General features: G+C 44.0%; 1 protein-coding gene and 1 long non-coding RNA gene across 2 annotated transcripts in view; both read left to right on the top strand.

Moving 5' to 3' along the window:
• Positions 1 to 9,477, top strand: part of LOC104003486 (uncharacterized) — a 77,236-nt gene extending 67,759 nt beyond the window's left edge. The window contains exons 4-6 of the mRNA XM_054674559.2: positions 6,344 to 6,459; positions 7,224 to 7,303; positions 8,299 to 9,477. Coding sequence (XP_054530534.1) covers positions 6,344 to 6,459; positions 7,224 to 7,303; positions 8,299 to 8,808 — 706 coding nt within the window. The 3' untranslated portion in view covers positions 8,809 to 9,477. The remainder of the gene's footprint in view (positions 1 to 6,343; positions 6,460 to 7,223; positions 7,304 to 8,298) is intronic.
• A 4,192-nt stretch (positions 9,478 to 13,669) lies between these two features.
• Positions 13,670 to 18,888, top strand: LOC129135403 (uncharacterized). Its single transcript, XR_008541259.2, has 2 exons — positions 13,670 to 13,759; positions 18,728 to 18,888. It is a non-coding gene; the product is annotated as an uncharacterized LOC129135403 (long non-coding RNA).
• The last annotated feature ends 538 nt before the right edge of the window (positions 18,889 to 19,426 follow it).

Genomic DNA, 19,426 nt, shown 5'->3' with positions numbered 1-19,426 from the left:
GCATTATTCTCAGGGTAGAAGAGTACAGGCCATTTCCCAGCTGCACAACCTTGAACCAATGCTCTGGGCCTCGTTTGTAAAATGGGTCAATAACACTACCTACCAGATAAAGTTATTGCGAAGATTAAAAGAGATGGTAAAGAGCTTGGCACAGTGCACGGCACATAGTCTACAATCCATGAAAGCTGCTCATTATTATTGTTGTCGTTACTTCATTTCTACCTCCAGCTCCTTTTATAGCACTTAGTGTGGTGGCTAAAAGCCCGACAGACCTGGGCTCAAGTCCTGGGATATTAAAGATGGATAATCATCGTGCCTGCTTCCCAAGGCTGCTTACCTGGCATGTTGGCCATACCCAGCCAGGGCTCAGATGGTAACGGAGACACATTCTCACTTTGCTCCACTCTTTCCCTGAGAACCCATCCCAACCAGCCTCACTACCTGCATCAGGTCCCACACAATGCACAACCTGAGCAACTTCCTTTCCTCTTTGGGTTCCAGTGTCTTCCACATAGGGCCTGAGTAAAACTGGCTCTAAGACATGGGCTGAGACATTTGGGCATGACACAAAGGGCAATAGGGAGCCAAAGCTGGCGCTAGAGAGAGGGAGTGTCCATCTAAAGGGTGTCCCCTGTCTTCCAGTGGTTCCTCTATGCCCTTTGCATCTCATCCTCACAGCTGCCAGGGGCTTGCTCCTGCCAATGCTGGCCATGAGTCCCTGGCCTGTTTGGGGGTTAGGTTATTTTTTCATTAAGTTTGTAATTATCTTTAAAATGCAAGTCAAATAGTGATGTGCTGAGCTGAGCAGGGGGGAGGTTAAAGCTTTTTCCCTGCCTGTGGCCTGCTTGGCCCCTATGCTGTTCTGGGTAATGGGGAACATTTTCGGGAAAATAAACAAGGAGGCCTTGATTCTTTGGGGACTTTATGAACTTGACCCCACCCCGACTCCATACCCCACCCCATTAGCAGGCCTGGTCACCCTCCCTGTTAATTAAAGGGGAGACTAGTTTCCAGGGCAATTTCAGCTCTGGCCGGGCCTGTGCCCACATCCTTAAGAGGGAGGCCATAGTGATGGGCCGGCTGGGCGGCTGGTGGCCTTGGAGGTAACAATTTGTCTTGAGATGGAATCCACTCCCCTGAATAAAGGGACTTTGTGTTCTCTCCCATTCTCATGCCCCCCCTGGCCCCCATGGAGGGATTAGAGGGGAAACATCTGTGGTTCCCCAAGAACAGTGACCGCCATGGTAGGCAGCTCTTAGGCCACTGCCTGGGCCAGCGGGACTTTCTCATGCACACTGGGCCTCTGTCTGTCCTCAGAGCTCTGCCTTCTCATAGAAAACATGGATCCACGCAATCACTGGCTCATTCATTTGTTCACTCAACAACTCTTTATTGAGCATCTACTGATGTACCAGGTGCTCACAGACACCGAGTGTATGGAGGTGAAAAAGCAAAGCTCCCCCTGGTCATGGAGCTCATGATCTAGTGGGGTCGACAAACCTAAAGATAAATAAGTCAATCAAATCCGTTGGCAGGCAGTCAGACATAAAACGAGTTAGTAGAGAGAAAGTGACGGGTGGGTTGGGATCCTTCAAGGAGGTGGCATCTGAGAAGGGACCTGCAGGTGGAAAGGGGTGAGCTGGAGACAGTGGCACTTAGCAGGGACAGGTCAACCTCATGCCTCCACCCCACTTTTCCTCCCCTAAGCTTTTTGGTCAAGGCTGCTCTCCACTCTCTGCCAAGCCAGCAATGACTTATCTGTATTCTCCTTAATATATAATTTGCTATTTTATTAACTGTATCAAATGCATTTGTAAAACTAGAACATGAAGCCACCTTGGCGTATAATATAGGTTCTTACTCCAGTAAGAGTCACAAAACCCACATTGCTGACACACTTTTGTCCAATATAAGAGGGTGCTTTTTCCATTTAAAACTCTAATGAAATGGTGGCTTTAAGATAGTAGACTAAAGACATTTCTATTCCTTTTCTCTTCTTAAAAAAGAAAAAACCAAACAAAAAACTTCCCCAAAACAAGAATAAGGAGCAGAAACAAAAACTCTGTCTTTGAGGAAATCGAGAGACATTTGTAACCCTGAACTACAAAGAAGGGAAATGGATGAAGTGGCCAGTGACATAACCGAGAGGAAGAAAGTCAAACCTAAATGGATGGGGTAGGTGACTGCTGTGTGGGTGGATTGCTGCAAAGAGAAACAAGCCAATTTGCCTAAAAGCCTCAAAAATTGAAGCTACTAGGTCTTGGAGGAGCTGCTGGTGAAGTGGGGATTGAAAGCAATCTGTACAAGGAGCGTGGGACCTCTACGTCCGCAACCCCCATCCTGCCCAGCCAGGTAGTAACCCCACTCACTTCTGGGCAAGCAAAGGGAGGTTTATTCTCTGAAAGAAAGGCAACAAAGAAACTCCCAAACTAGAAACATCAGGCCCAGAGAAGGTGAGATCTTCAGCCCCCTTCACCCGTCTCATTCTAGAATGTCCAACCCCAGGCAGAAAATTATCTGGAGAACCACTTCCAGGACAAAGACCTAAAGATACGGTAATGGGGGGTGGGAGGAGAGTGCATCACAGAAAAAGCCAACCAGCCCCTTTGCACCAGCCCTATGCAACCACCCTGCATGGACCCTACACAAAAGCCTACCAGTCCACCCTCCCCACCCAGTTTCCAGCCAGAGTGGTAATGTGAGTAGACAGCCAAGGATCATTAGAAATTTAAGAAATTTCTATCATGAAGTGCAGAGATCAAAGCAAACCATGAGGGCGGGGTAAAAGGTCTTCAAGAAAAAGAATCCAGGGAACAAGAGAAAACTTAAAATAAATCCTACAATTAATATCCCTTGAGTGATAAAGATATTGCAACAGTAAAATGTGAACAAGAAGCTCTCTGGAAGGAACAGAGAGTAAGAAACCAGAGATTAAAAATCTGTGCAGTAGATTGCACAAATGGCCCCAAGTTTTTTCTGTCCCAGAATGCCTGCCACTTCCCAATGAAACTGCAGAACTTCCCATCATGGCATAGAATCTGGTTATCTATTGTTGCATAACAAACCATCCCCAAAATTAGTGGATTAATTCTGTGGGTTAAAAACTGAGGGAGGGTGCAACTGGGTGATGATTCTGTTCCACGTGGTGTTGATGGAGCTCACTTAGTGGTCTTCAGCTGGTGGATGAGCTGGTCTGGAGGGCCCAAGATGACATCACTCACCAGTCTGGCTCCTTTGGCCCAGATGGCTGGAAGGCTGTCTCAACTGGATTGTCGAGTGGAGTGTTGACATGTAGCTTTTCCAGCACGGTGATCTCATACCTCTTCCTCAATGGCTGGCTTACCCCAGAGTGAGTGTCCCTGGAGAACCAGGTGGAAACTGTAGGGCCTTTTCTAACTTATCTTCAGAAGTTATGCCATGTCACTTTTGCTGCATTACTAAGGTACAGGCCCAAGCAAGGGAAGGTGTCATGAACCCTATCTGCTGATGGGACAAGTGTCAAAGGATTGGTGCACATGTTTTAAAACTTCCATGCTACCCGGGGCTGTGCTCCACCAAAAAGAGGAACTAAACCAAGAAGAGGAACCATGAGCTTTTCCTGTGTAACAAATTGCCTGAAAATGGCCACCATTTATTCCCTTATGAACCTATAGCCCAGTAGTGGCGTGGGCTGGGCTCCATGTGGCCTTGGCTGGCTTCTCTCCTGTGTCTGCCGTCAGCTGGTGGTCAATGGCCTCACTCACATATATGCTGGTTGGCTTGGCACAGCTGGGGTAACAGAGATGATTTAGCCATCGGTCTCTTATACTTCAGCAAACCAGCCTGGGTTTGCTGCCAGCCTGGTTGTGGTCACAGGGTTCCCCAGAGCTGAAAGGGCAAAGGCTCATATGCACAAGTAATTTTCCAGCTGCTGCTTGTGTCATGTTTGCCATTATGCCATTGGCCAAAGCAAGTCACATGACCAAGCCCAGAGTCAATGTGAGAAGGGCTTGGACAAGAGCTTAGACACAGGCAGGGGAATGAATCTCTGTGGCTTTTATTTTGTAAATTTTCTATGATGAACTGAGATATAGCAGTCTGTGGTTTCAACACAGGAGAGACAAAGGAATTCCTAATGGTGTCTGTGCCCCAAGTCTAGAGCAAAACTAGTCCAGATAGGCATCAAAGTTCAGAGCTCCAGAAAAAAAAAATGGCAGCAGCATTAAATTATCAGACAGGTTTGTCTGTGAGGAAATCATGTTGAGGGATGTTTTACAGAGCGGTTTTCTGAGTGAGGGAAGACTTGGGTCAAATGTTCAAAGAAAGCTAAACAAACAAAAGGCACTTTTTAAAAGGGTATTGCTAAAGATGGTTTCTTTTTCTTTTTTCTTTTATTTTTTAATCATGCAATAGTTGGCCATATTTGGGAGGTATATGTGATATTTTGATACCTGTATACAACGCTTAAGAATTAAATCTGGGTGATTGGGATATTCATTACCTTAAAGATGTATCTTCATATGTAACATGGGGCAACACATCGGGTTCTCAGTCACGCGTGGTGGCTCATGCCCGTAATCCCAGAGCTTTGGGAGGCTGAGGCAGGAAGAACATTTGAGCCCAGGAGTTCAAGGCTGCAGTGAGCCATCACTGTACCACTGCATCCCAGCCTGAGTGACATAGCAAACTCTGTCTCTAAAAACAACAAAAAAAATCTGGTCCTCAGGAGTGTCACGAGGGCCAGATGGGATCATGTGATCAGGCGACCAATGGGTCTTTAAAGATTTAGGTGTCCCATTCTTGTCAGTGAACATTGCCCCCAATATATTTAATATGTACATTCACAAAGTAAAAACATAATATATTATCAATCAATATATTATCATCTTATATGATATACACAAAATGAAAATTTTTAAAAGATGAGATCAAATATACAGATAGAATTACTAATTGTTTTTCTTGCAACCCAGTGGAGTATACTCTGCAATGCATGGACTCCACTGGAAAAGGCTGGTCTAGGAGATAGTAGGTATTTAATAAATGTAAGCACTTAAAAATACAATTATTATTGTTAGCTAAAACTCTTGTTCTTCTCCTAGACCACAAGCTCAGTGGAAGTAGAGACCAGATAAAGTTTCCCTGAAGTATACCCAATAGGAGTTCAACAAATGTTGTTGGTGGATGTGCCCAGGGTGAGAGAAGTGTAGCGGAAAGAGCACTGGGTTTGGGATTAAACAATCTTGGGCCCAAATTCTAGATTGGTCAAAAGCTCACTGTGTAGGCTGGGCACAGTGGCTCATGCCTATAATCCCAGCACTTTGGGAGACCGAGGCAGGTGGATTGCTTGAGGTCAGGAGTTCAAGACCAGCCTGGCCAACATGGCAAAACCTCTCTCCACTAAGAAAAAAAAAATAGCTGGGCATGGTGGCGGGCACCTGTAATCCCAGCTACTTGGGAGGCTGAGGCAGAGAATCGCTTGAACCTGGGAGGCGGAGGCTGCAGTGAGCCAAGATCATGCCACTGCACTCCAGCCTGGGCAACACAGTGAGACTCCATCTCAAAAAAAAAAAAAAAAAAAAAGCTCGTTGTGTGACTCTGAGCAGGTCAGTGCAATTCTCTGGACCTCAGTTTCCTCATCTGTTAGAGGAAACTAACAAACCCTCCCTGGTAGGACTGAAGTGAGAGTGACAGGTGTTAATGGGTGTGAATGTGTTCTGTTCCCTGTAAGAATGCTATTCCGTGGGTATTACCATCACTCACCCAACAAACATCCTCTGTCGCCAAGTTGTGTTGAGGAGTGTTAGAGTGCTTTTGGCTACAAGTAACAGAATACTCGATTAAATGTGCCTTAAACCATAGAGGTTATTCATTTTTTTAATGTTTTAGATTGCTGTATTGCATAAATAAAGCACACGAATCTTGAGCTGTAATGGCTGAAGGAATTTTTTGCAAGTGTATGATCTAGATCAAGATGTAGAACATTCTTGATGCCCCATTTGGTCCCCCCATACCTCCTTCCCAGCTACTGCTCCCCACTGCTCCACCTGCCATTGCAAAGGGTAACCACTAACCAACTTCTAACAGCATAGAATGGTTTTGCCCATTCTTAAACTTCATAGAAATGAATCATGCTGTATGTACTCTTTTGTGTCTAGCTTCTTTTGCACAATATAATTTTAAGATTCATCCATATTGCTACATGTGTCAGTAGTTTATTCTTTTTCACTGCTGTGTAGTTTAAAAAGTAACTATTTTATCCATGTAGTATTTCCAATATATCCATTTTATATATTCATAAAATAACATATACATCCATTGTATGGATATATCACAACTTACTTTTCTGTTCTTTTGTTGACAGACATTGGCGGTGTTTCTTGTGTTTTGCTGTTCTGAATAAAGCTGCTATGATCATCTACATACACAACTTCTTGTGGACATGTTTTTATTTTTCTTGGGTAAATACCTGGTCATCAGGTAAGTCTGTGTTTAGTTTTAGTAGCTATTGCTTAGCAGTTTTCCAAAGCAACTGTCCAAATTTACACTCCTATTACTAGTATTACTAGAGTATGAGAGTTCCAGTTACTCCACATCCTCATCGACACTTTGTATTTTCAGTGTTTTTAATTTTAGCCACTCTGGTAAGTGTGAGATTGTATCCCATTGTATTTTTTTTTTTTTAGATGGAGTTTTGCTCCTGTTACCCAGGCTGGAGTGCAATGGTGCGATCTCAGCTCACCGCAACTTCTGCCTCCCGGGTTCAAGTGATTCCCCTGCCTCAGCCTCCCAAGTAGCTGGGATTACAGGCATGTGCCACCACGCCCAGCTAATTTTGTATTTTTAGTAGAGACAGGGTTTCTCCAAGTTGGTCGGGCTGGTCTCAAACTCCCAACCTCAGGTGATATGCCTGCTTCGGCCTCCCAAAGTGCTGGTATTACAGGCATGAGCCAACAGGCCCGGGCCCCACTGTAGTTTTAATTTGCATTTCCCTGATGAATAATGATGTTCAGACCTTTTTGTGTGCTTTGCTTATTGACTATTTTAATTTTCTCTTTTCTAGAGTTTCTTTTCAAGTTTTGCCCCAATTTTTAACAACTGAGTTATCTATCATTGAGTATTCTGTATACGAGTCCTTTTCAAGGAGAGATTTCAAATATCATCTCCCAGCACAGAGGCTGCCTTTTTGTTATTCTAATGATGTCTTTTGATAAACAACATTTAACATTTTAATGTTGTTCAAGTCCTAGGGTCCTTCAGAGGATCAACAGTGTCATCAAAGTGTCGAGCTTTTACTGTCCTTCGTTTTACCCCTCAGAGTGTGGTAAGGATGTTTCCTTGTGGTCACAAGATGGCTGTCACAGCTCTAATCATCACATTCTCACGACCGAAAGCAGGAAGAAAGAGGGGGTGAAGGTAGATAGAGAGAAAAAACCCCTTCCCAGAAGTTCCCAGCAGACTTTCCCTTTTGTCTCATTGGCCAAAACCTGGTCACATGGCAACCCCTCACCACAAGACAGGCTGGGAAACTATCTTCCATTTTCAGCCTCTGTCCTAAGAGATGGGCTCTGCCAGCCTGGGAAAGGGGGAGGAAGGAGAAGCGTAATATACAATCAGTGAGTAATTACAATGTCTACTATGAGAATCAATTAGTAACTAAGATAGCCTGACCAACTGCCCTGGTTTACCTGGGAAATGGGACGTTTTAGAACTCAAACCAGGAAAGTCCTGAGCAGACCAGGAAAAGCTGGTCACCCCTACCTTAAAGAGCTTTCACTCAGCTTGTAGGCAGGATCGGCTAGACCTCATCTCAAACCTAGATGGAGAAAGTAATCAGATAAGGTTCTAGGAAGGGAGTGTGAGGCTTGCCTGTGTCTTTAGTTACCCCAACCTTAGGCACCAGCCCCCGACATTCTACCATTAGCTCTACTCTAGCCAGTCAGTCTGGCTCAGAATATTGATGTGTGCCTCAGGTGCGCCAGACTCTGCCCTAAGAGCTGAAATTCCTGGTTGCATCAGATACAGTTCCTGCCCAAAGGAGCACCAGACCAGTGGGGGAGATGTCAGGTAGACAGACAGTCAGATATGAGCATTGTGCTGGAGGCAGCAGGATGGGAGGACAGAGTGCAGCCTGGCAGGGCTTTCTGGGGAAGGCACTGCCTCCTCTGGGATATGTAGGAGCCTGACTGGTAGAGGAATAAAAAAAACATTTCAGGTATGAGCACTGTCCACTCTGCAGTCTTCTTTTAAAGATGCTGGGCAGCTCATTCTTGGGAATTTATTTTCTCCTTAATAAGATTTTATTTCTCCCTTATAAAGGTCCACCTTCCATCTGCAGGGTTCTCTGCAAGCCCTTTTACGTCCACTTATTTGACCCTCACAATGGCACTTTGTGGGTGCAGAGCTGCAAAGATGACTACCTCATTTTATGGAGGAGGAAACTCAGGCCCAGAGAGGAAGAGGAGGAGTCACCTACACAAGGTCACATGGCTACTAAGTGCCCAGTGGGCATTTAAACTCAGCTCCATTTCCCTACAGCTGCCTTTTTCTGGGCAGGGCCAAGGTTGCTCCAGTGCTTGGGAGGGGAGAGCAGGTCTCCTCGTGGTAGACTCCTCTCTGCAGTGTCCCCCTGGCAAGAGCACCATTAAAGATAATGGGGGGTCTGTGCCCAGATGTGGCCCCAGGACCATCCCATTGTACATCAGCCTGCCACAGGGAACGACTATCCTGTCCCCATTGCCAGAACCCTGCTTAGTCCTTTTGGAAGCAAGAAGCCCTCCTCCCCCTCTCAGAGAAATGGCAGTTTTCGGAGTCCAGGAGAGAAGGTAGTGGAGTCCCATGGGGTCAGCAGAGGTGCTGATGCGATTGGTCACTCACCAGACAGCATCAACTAACCCCACCCCCTGGGAGGAATGGGGTAGCTCCAGGCTCCTTGGTCTCTTAGAAGTGGCTCGGCACCAGCAGGGTCTGTGAAGTGGAGACAAAAGACTGGCCCTTTCCCCAGAATCTAAACCCTGAAAGCCCTTCTGAAACTGCCATGCAAATGGGGCGTCATCACCCACAGACCTCACAAGCAACAGTGTGGATTCACTCATTTATCTACTCATTCATTCATTCTGATTTTTTTTAGCACCTTACCTCAAGGAGGCTGTTAATATTAATCTAGTTCACTGTATCAATCTTTTCTTGTATAATAGTGCTTTTCTTTTATGATAGTGCTCGCTTCTCAGAGCTGGGGAGACAATGATGGACTAGGTTGCCTCACTAAGCCAATGGTGGAGTGAAAGAGACCTTAAAGGATTAATCCCATCAATATGCAATTTGAGTGTGATAACACTCATAGGAAGAGTGTCGAGATGGACAAAGCCAGATGACTGATTTATTTGGGAGGTGTGGGAGGTTGGCTCACCATAGGCTCCTGGCACTCTTTGTTTGGGATCCCCACCTTGTATCAAATATTTTTAAATGTACCACATTAAATATATTTTTAGCTGTAAAGATTTTAAAATTTTTACCTTTTGTATATACAGGCTCTGAGTGATTTCTTTAATTAACACTTGTCTAGATTATATGACAATCAGCCCACAAGCTGGAAATGCTTTGCAAAGAGAGAAAAATAGAACCCACAAAGGATTTCAGCTCCACCTTGAAATGTTGAATGGGCTGGGGTTCTGTGTAGGGCTTTATTTGAGCAAAGAGATCTGTGGCTAAAATACCTTGAAACCTTATTTCCCTAGAGGCCACCACATGCACCTGGCTTGTGAGGTTTGGGCTGGGTGGGAAAGGTGGTATGGGACAATCTTGAGTGGTGGGGACAGCACTGGGAGCCCAAGGCCATCGTGAATGGGCAGGAGGTCCCTGGTTCTGGAGCTGAGTTCAGTATCCAGGGTATGCAATGGACAGAGATACTCCCCTGGGTTGGGGATAGGGGGTGATTTGTGGGTGATAACTATAGGATAAAGGCCGTCTGTAATCTTGGCTTGGACCACCTCCAGCTGGCAGCTTATGACAGCTGGAGACCCCTGGGAGTGACAGGAAGCATTTCTGTTCCTTCCTGTGGGCACGGTATATGGGAGGAAGGTCCCTGGCTGCCATCAGAGAAGGAAGGCCAAGCCTATTCCTGGGTTGAGACACAGGTGAATTTTCAAACGAATCCTTCTTAAAGGTGCTAGAGCAATGAAGATTAAAAAAAATCGTTATTATTAAAATCATGGTTCAAGAACTATAGGGCTAAGCTTAAACCATTCAGTTTTTAAAAATTAAACCTTTAAATTTTAGTGAGAAAAAATCATTATCAAAATTCATTAAAAAGGAAAACCGGTGACTCATGAGCACAGGAATAAATGCTTCCCATTACTCTCAATTAAGAAATTCGCATTTTATAAAACACAAACTATAAAAATCCTGGAAAACAACTTAGGCAATACCATTCAGGACATAGGCACGGGCAAATATTTCATGATGAAGACACCAAAAGCAGTTGCAATGAAAGCAAAAATTGACAAATGGGACATAATTAAACTAAAGAGCTTCTGCATAGCAAAAGAAACTATCAACAAAGTGACAACCTACAGAATGGGAGAAAAGTTTTGCAAATTATGCATCTGACCACAGTCTAATACCCAGCATCTGGGAGGATCTTAAATTTACAAGAAAACTACCCCATTAAAAAAGTGAGCAAAGAAGATGAACATTTTTCAAAAGAAGACATACATGCAGCCAACAATCATATGAAAAACAGCTCAACATCATTGATCATTAGAGAAATGCAAATCAAAACCACAATGAGATGCCATCTCACACCAGTCAGGATGGTTACTATTAAAAAATCAAATAATAACAGATGCTAGCAGGGTTGTGAAGAAAAAGGAATGCTCAGTACACTGTTGGTGGGAGTATAAATTAGTTCAACCATTATGGAAGACAGTGTGGCGATTCCTTAAAGACCTAAAGACAGAAAGATCATTCGACCCAGCAATCCCATTACTAGGTATATACCCAAAGGAATGTAAGGGCCAGGTGCAGTGGCTCATGCCTGTAATCCTAACACTTTGGGAGGCCAAGGCAGGCAGATCACTTGAGGTTAGGAATTTGAGACTAGCCTGGCCAACATGGTGAAACCCCGTTTCTGCTAAAAATACAAAAATTAGCCGGAAGTGCTGGTGGGCACCTGTAATCCCAGCTACTTGGGAGGGTGGTGCAGGAGAATCACTTGAACCCAAGAGGCAGAGGTTGCAGTGAGCCGAGATTGTGCCATTGCACTCCAGCCTGGGCAACAGAGCAAGACTCTGTCTCAAACAAAAAAAAAAGAAGAAATATAAATTGTTCTATGATGAAGACACATGCAACTGTACGTTCATTGCAGCACTAATATCAAAGACATGGAATCAACCTAAATGCCCATCAATGATAGACTAGATAAATAAAATGTGGTACATATACACCATGGAATACTATGCAGCCATAAAAAAGGGGAGATCCTGTCCTTTGCAGGGACATGGATGGAGCTGGAGGCCGTTATCCTTAGCAAGCTAATGCAGGAACAGAAAACCAAATACCACAAGTTCTCACTCATAAGTGGGAGGTAAATGATGAGAACACATGGACACACAGAGGAGAATGACACACACTGAGGCCTACTGGAGGGTGGAGCGTGGGATGAGGGAGAGGATCAGGAAAAATAACTCATGGGTACTAGGCTTAATACCTGGGCAATGAAATAATCTGTACAACAAACCCCCATGGCACATGTTTACCTGTGTAACAAATCTGCACATGTACCCCTGAACTTAAAAAGAAAGAAATTCACATTTTAAACATACCATGGCTTTGACAAGGAAAAGGATATTTAATAGATAAAGATATTAAAGTAGCTTCCTAAAAGTACTTTTTAATTACAAAAGAAAAAGTAAACAACTTTACAGTGGAGAAACTGGATGTCACCTTAACCAAATGATCAGTTAACACTAATAAAGGGACAAATTGACATTGTGTACCTCTTAATGTGATAGACTGAGAAGAACACAGCATCATTTACAAGATATTCCTGCCCAAAATGCATAACCTCAGTCTAATCATGAGGAGACATCACACAAACCCAAAGTGAGGGATGTGACATTCCATAAAACAACTAACCTATATTTTTCTTAAAGGCCAACATCATGAAAGACAAAGAAAGGCTGAGAAACTGTTCCAGATTAAAGGATACTAAAGAGACATGACAACTACATGCAACATGTAATCCCAAACTAGAAAAAAAGCTGTAAAGGACATTACTGGGACTGAACAAAATACAGACTACAGGTTAGTTAAAATGTATTGGGTGGCTGCATGGGGGGAACAGGCCTTCTGCCACACTGGTTGGAGTGTCAGGCCATTTGGCAATATTCACATAAACAGAATATTGCACCAAAGATGAAAGATACAAAATTGTATCCACTTTTTGATTCTATTTATATAAAGTCCAAAAGTTAGCAAAACTAGTCTAGGGTGATAAAAGTAATAGAAGGGCAGTGATAGTTTTCCTTGAGAGGATAACAGTAGGGCTGCTGGGGTGCTGGTCATATCTCTTTCTTCATCTGAGTGATGCTGACAGGGATAAATACAGTTTGTAAAGCTTTATCATTTGCCAACCTATCTATGCACATTAAATGCATATTATACTGAAATATATTTTTAAAGTAAAAATAGCCCTTTGTGTAAACCTCCACATTTTATTTCCTTGTTCTGAAGAACTGTTAACAGCTTGGTATTTCCTTCTAGATATGTTTCTATTTGTTTATACTGATAGGTTGACCAATGTAAGCGAGTGGATGGATGGATAGATAGATAGATAGTAGCTAGCTAACCAGACAGACTGAGTTTGTTTGTTTGTGGTGTTTTTTGTTTGTTTTTGTTTGTTTGTTTGAGATGGAGTCTCTCTCTGTCGCCCAGGCTGGGGTGCAGTGGCGTGATCTCGACTCACTGCAACCTCCGCCTCCCGAGTTCAAGTGATTTTCCTGCCTCAGCCTCCCAAGTAGCTGGGATTACAGGTGCGTGCCACCACACTTGGCTGATATTTTGTGTTTTTAGTAGAGACAGGTTTCACCGTGTTAGCCAGGATAGTCTCAATCTCCTGACCTCGTGATCCACCCGCCTCAGCCTCCCAAAGTGTTAGGATTACAGGCGTGAGCCACTGCGCCTGGAAAGTTTGTTTTGTTTTTACCGTAAATGTTACATATTATTGTTCTGTGACTTGCTATTTTTTTTTGATAATGTATCTTGGAGATCTGACCACATCAGTATGAAAACACTATTTTTTTAAAGAAGAACACACAATATTTCACAGTCAGAATAAACCATAACTTTATTAGTGTAGTATTGTTTGGCATTTAGGTCATTTCCAACTTTTGCCATTTAAACAGCACTACAAAAACACTCTTTGACCCATTCCTTTGAGTATTTGTATGTCTCAGTCGAGCGTATGGCTAAAGGAGGAATGTCTGCATCAGTGTTTGTGCATTTTCATTCTAATAAATGTTGCCAAATTGCCTGCCAAATATATGACCCCAGTTTACACACTGTCCATTCATTCACTCATTTATTTATTGACTCACATACTTGATAAATATTTATCAAGGATCTACTCTGTTCTGGGCACACTGTTCTAGGTTCTGGGAATTCAGCAGTGATGAGGAGGTAGTCCTTACTCTCATGGAACTTGCAATCTGGTCAGAGAGAGAGATCCCCAACAAGTAGAGACGTATATATATGGTGTGTCAGGTGATGAGAAACGCTAAAAGTAAGTTAAGGTGTCTGAGCATGCCTATTTCCCCACATTGTGACCAACACTGATATTACCCATTCTTCTGATATTTTTTTCTGATTTGATAGCTATTTCCCCTATTGTGAATTGTGTTCTTATCCCTTTTTGCCCATTTTATTGATGGAGTGTTTTTTTCCTTTGTCCTTATTGATTTGTGGGAGCTCTTATTTTATTGTGGATTTTAATCCTCCGACTATTAAATATGTTGCAACTATTTACCCCAGCCTGTTAAATGTTGAGCACCTGTAATTTGAAAATCTGAAATTGAAAATGCTCCAAAATCCAAAATTTTTGAGTACCAACATGATGCCACAAGTAGAGAACTCTATACCTGACCTCACGTGACAGGTTGCAGTCAAAATGCAGGTGCACAACACACAGAAAAATAAAATTACCTTCAGGTAACTTGTATAAGGTATACACGAAACATGAATGAATTTTGTGTTTAGACTTGGGTCCTATGCCCGAGATAGGACTGTATGTGCAAATATTCCATAATCCAAAAGAATCTGTTATCTGAAACACTTCTGGTTCCAAGCATTCCAGATAAGGGATACTCAACCTGTCTGGTTTTCATATTTGCTCATGGTATTTCACAAAGTCCTTTTGATGGGGAACCACAAGGAAAATTGTTTCAGACTTTTATTCTAAGAAAAGTTGGGCTTCTTCTCAGGAACCGGGTTGTTTTTTTTTTTTTTCCTGCAAATCCACGTACCTGCATTTTCTTTTTCTTGCTTTGGCTACAAAGAATCTCAGAACAAACTTGTCTGTTCACCTTTAGCAACTGTCCAGAACTTTACAGCAGGCATTCAATAACCTAACCTCATCCTTGGGTTCACCTTTTCTCCCCTTCTCACAATTTCATTATCTCTTTCTTTTCCTAATCTCTGGCTTTAATACATTTGTAAGCTGTCTTAAATCATTTTTGCAACAAGGTTGGGCATAAATAAATGATTTTGTTTCCCACTCACTGCAGCCCATTTCACAGATGATAAAACTGAGTCCTAGAGAAGGGCAGCAACTTGATCCAGGGCTGCAGTGAGTCAATGGGGAAGAAGAGACTCTCATTCAACCTCTCCATGCTTGGTGGGTTCCTTTCCTGCTCTGTCCATTTCTGAAGAGATCACTTGTCTCTCATTTGCCAACTGTATTAATCAGAAGTCTGTATTAATCAGAATTGCCAAGTGACAGAAATCCTGTTGAATAAACAAAGAGAATTACTTATTCCCTTATTGCCCCATAAGGTGCAAACCAAATGGAGTTCAGGCATGGTTTGATCCAAGTACATGGACAGGATCAGAAGCAGGCCTCCGTCCACACTCAGCTTTGCATCTCTTTTTGCTTGGTAATATCATCCTTTCCTGCTTCAGACAGCTTCATTCCATGTGGCATAAATATGACACCAGCAGCCCCAAGGCTACATCCTGACACATGAAGATGGAGACCCTCCCCTATAGCCCCAGCAGAAAAACAGGGCCCCACTTGGAAAGCTCTCCCCTGGTAGGCAAAGTGACAGACATCTTGATTGACAACTCCATCCTGTCTCTCGGAGTCAGGGAGGAGTTCTCCAGAGACAGGAACATGGGAAAGTGTGGAGGACAGACACACTCTTCAGTGACCAGTGCCTATTGTCCCAGGGAAACAAAAGACTCCCAATCAGCAGGGGAAAGAGATGCTCCTCCCAAGCACAAATCAGCTAGTGAGTGACTTTGGTCTTTCTTCATCAGAAACTCGTCTTCTTCCCTCCTGCTCTTGAGCTCTTGGTGGCTTTCAGGGCTAAACTACCACCATCGCCTTCAATAACAGCATCTTTCAACTCATCCTGCCTCCACATCCTGCCTTTTGCTGTTTCCTGTCCCCTTCCTATCACCTAGCCAAATGCTAGCATCTCTTCTTCAGGGATCCTTGCTTGAATACCCCAACCAGGAATGTCTTTCTCTTCTGAACTTCATACCCCATCCAAATACATTTTTTAAAACTAACAATGACTATGTGCTTGGCTTTACTGGAAAAGACAAAAAAAAAAGTCTCAGAAGGTGCATCAGATTTGACCGGAAATACCATTTCAGAGGATTGGCTGAGTAGTTTCTGGGAGGCTGTTTTCATGCTAGAGAAAGCAAACAACATACCTATCATGGTCCCCAAGGTTGTTTAGAAGACCAAATAAGAAAATAAATGGAAAGAGAAGGCAGTTGATATTTATTAAACACCTATTATGTACTAACACTGGCAAGCTTGTTATGTGCATAATCTAGTTGAGACCTTCCCCAAACCTTGCCAGGTAAATATCAATTTAAAGACAAGAAAACTGAGGTTCAGAGAGGTGAAGTGGCTCACCCAAGATCACACAGCCAGAGACTTGAAGAACTGGGATTTGAATTATCCAGCTGTCCTGTTCTCTTTCCACTCATTCCCTAATAAACGCCCCCCATTATTAAATGATGACTCACACTACAGAAATGTCTCCTAATTAAATTTGAAAATAGGAAAAGCATTTGGAATTACTCTGAGGAGGCTAGCCTTAGCAGAATTACTTCCATACCAAGAATTTGTTCCCCAGCTATGTAGCAGCTGGATTTTTTTTTCATTTTTTGATGTTCCCAATGAGTGGAATGTAAGAAGCACAGAAGATGACCAGTTTCCACACTTCACTTCCTTCCCAGGCTGCCTCAAACCCTTTGTCCAACAGGGACATATAAATCAATTGATCAATCAAGAAACCAATCAATGAATTAATAAGTCCCCACTTTTGAAAGATATGCTTGTTTGGGGGCATTTATTGACCCACGGTGGACACCCCAAAGTCCTAGGCTTTGTCTCCCAAAACACGGTGACAGTCAGTGGGGAAAGCTGGTTTGTCTTATAGCCAACAGTCCAAGAACACATCTGTTGCCAGGCTCCACGTCAAGCCACTGAAACTGTATGGGCGCTTTTCTCTTTCCTACCATGTAGAGTTGTAGTAAAATAAGCTGGGTTTGAATATCCTGGCTTCATCCTCTCTGTGATCTGAAAGGCATTCCTTCACTGAGCCTCTGTTTCCTCACAAGTAGAAAGATGGGCTGTGCTGGGTGATTGTGAAGCTGGCCTCCAAAACTGGCCCTGAGTGAATCTGCAACTGCCTCTCACTCTGAGTCTGGTGCCTAGTAGGTACTCAAACAAATAATTTCTTGGGAGGTTGAATCTGAGTGGAGTGAAACGTTAGACTATGGGACTTGAGAGTTGGGCAAATCTGGTGCCACCTCTCAGCCATGTGACCTCAAGCACACACCACATGACCTCTCTGGGCCTCCGCCTACTCTTCAGCAAAAGGGAGCTGCTGATGGCACCTTCAGAGGGTGGTGAAGCTGAACCGGCTAAGGTATGTGAATGGTGCTCATTGATGGTTCGCCCCTTCCTTTCTTTACCTAAGGAAGGACAGGCTTATCACCTATAGAAGCTGAGGCATGGATCTCAGCTGTTTAACCCACAAGTTTTCACAGGTGTAATTGAAAACTGTTGCCAGGGTTGGGTGGCTGATGAAGGAGAGATCGGCAAGTATTGATGTCCAGAGCTCTGTGCCCCTTTTCTGGCAGACGAGCAATCACTCTACTACTGGGGAGACACTGTTGGCCAAGTCACTTGAAATAAAGTCTGGTTACTCACAGTGACTGACAAAGCCTGCCATGATCAAGCCCGAGCTGGCTTGGGTTTCCTCCCTCATTCTGCTTCATCTGTAATGACCTTTTTGTTGATTCTTAATCCCATCAAGCTGTTTCTATTCCTACCACTGGGCCTTTGTACAACTGTTCTCTCTGCCTGAAATTCTCTTCTCCCAAGTTGTCAGGGAGCTCACTTCCTTCAGGCTTCTGCTCAAATGTCCCGTTTCAGAGAGGACCTCCCTGACCACCATCCTGCCTTAGTCACTCCTGACATCACTCCCGACATCACTCCCCTGCTTTATTTTTTCCTTGCAGTACCTCATGTAAACTACGTATTTATTTGTCTGTTGCTGCCCTTCACAGCCAAAATGTGAGCTCCATGAAGCAAGACTTTGTCTAGCTCAAAGTCATATCTCAGTGCCTGGAATAGTGATTGGTGGTTAGTAGGCTCTCAGCAACTGTCAAATAAATGGGTGGAGGGTGGATGGTGGATGGGAGGATGGGAGGATGAGTGAATGAAAGAAAGGGTGAGTGATGGATAGGTGGGTAGATGGTGGATGGTTGGGACAGTGGATGACTGGATGGGAGGGTGGGTGGATGGTTGGATGGATGGATAGGAGGGTAGGGGTGAAGAGCAGATGGGAAAATGAGTAGGTGATGGACAGTAGGTGGATGGATGGGAGGGTGGGTGAATATGTGGATGGGTAAATGAATGGATGGGAAGGTCTGTGGGTGGTGGATTGGAGGGTTGATGGATGGGAGGATGGGTGAATGGAAATGTGGGTGGATGGTAGATGGGAGTGTAGGTACATGGTGGATGGTAGATGGATGGAAGGTGGGTGAATGGGTGAATGCATGAATGGGAAGGTGGGTGGATGGGAGTATGGGTGCATGATGCGTGAGAGGATGGGTCAGTGGGTAGAGCAGAAAGAGCACTGGGTTCTTGTTCCAGTTCTCTCCCACCTGCTGTGTGACCTGAGCTGAGTTACTCATGCTCTCACCTACTGTTCCTGTATCTGCAAAACACACAAAATGAATTCTGCCTCATGGAGCTGCAGTGAAAACAAATAATAAGATGAACTTTTTCTTTGGTTATTCCTGGATTGTTCACTATTTGATTAGAAGAAGAGCTTTCCATTGGACCATCTTGGGGCCATGTTAGCCATGCATTCTATAATACTGAACATCTTTGCTTCCCTTATAAGCATGCGGACTGACTGCTCTTTGCATCATGGTTCTAGCAAGTATTATGTACCAAGTGTGAAAACAAGCAAATTACAATGCAATGTCCTTTAACCCCCTCTAGCAATCCTGAGATGAGGAGGCTGAGGCCAAAGGAAAGACTAAGACCTGCCCGTGGACACATGTTGGCAAAGACCAAGCAGGAACTCGAGCCAGTTTACCTGAAACCAAGGTCCAGGCATTTGTGAAGGTAGAAGGCTGAATAAATGAAATTGTATAATTATATTAATTCTATTGATTGATTAGCAGCAGGGCTTGATCAGGAGGTATCATCTGCAGTACTTTGGGATGCATTTGGGGCCTTCCTATGGCTCTGGGGTCATTTTTTGCATATCCATCTTCTGAGAGGATGGGCAGAGGAGAGCTGAAAGTGAATCAGGTGGAAAAAATCAAGGAATATCAGCAGAAAGCATCACCTCCCCTGACTTCGTCTCTAGATGGGAGCCCAGACGGCCAGAGGTAAGACCGAAGCAGTGGGGCTGGAAAAGAGTGGGGGTGGATGGCAAAGATATTGGGAAGGAATTGGACAGTACCATTGACTCACTTGATAGAGGGTCTGAAAGAAGGTGGACCCCACATGGGGAGCAGGTAACTGGAGGGAGAGTAGGACCATACCCCTGGCAAAGGGACATCTGAGTCAAATCACAATGATCCTGGATCCCCAGCCACAGATCATTTGCTGGGACCCCGTGGTGCTCAGAAGGACAGCCCAGTGGTTAGGAGCAGGGCTTTGGAGGCAGAGGAACCTGAGCTCCAGTCCTAG

The sequence above is a fragment of the Pan troglodytes genome, chromosome 21 (assembly GCF_028858775.2).
Source record: "Pan troglodytes isolate AG18354 chromosome 21, NHGRI_mPanTro3-v2.0_pri, whole genome shotgun sequence".
NCBI lineage: Eukaryota > Metazoa > Chordata > Mammalia > Primates > Hominidae > Pan > Pan troglodytes.
The sequence above is the reverse complement of the archived record's forward strand: the minus strand, read 5'-3'. Positions and strand labels throughout refer to the sequence as shown.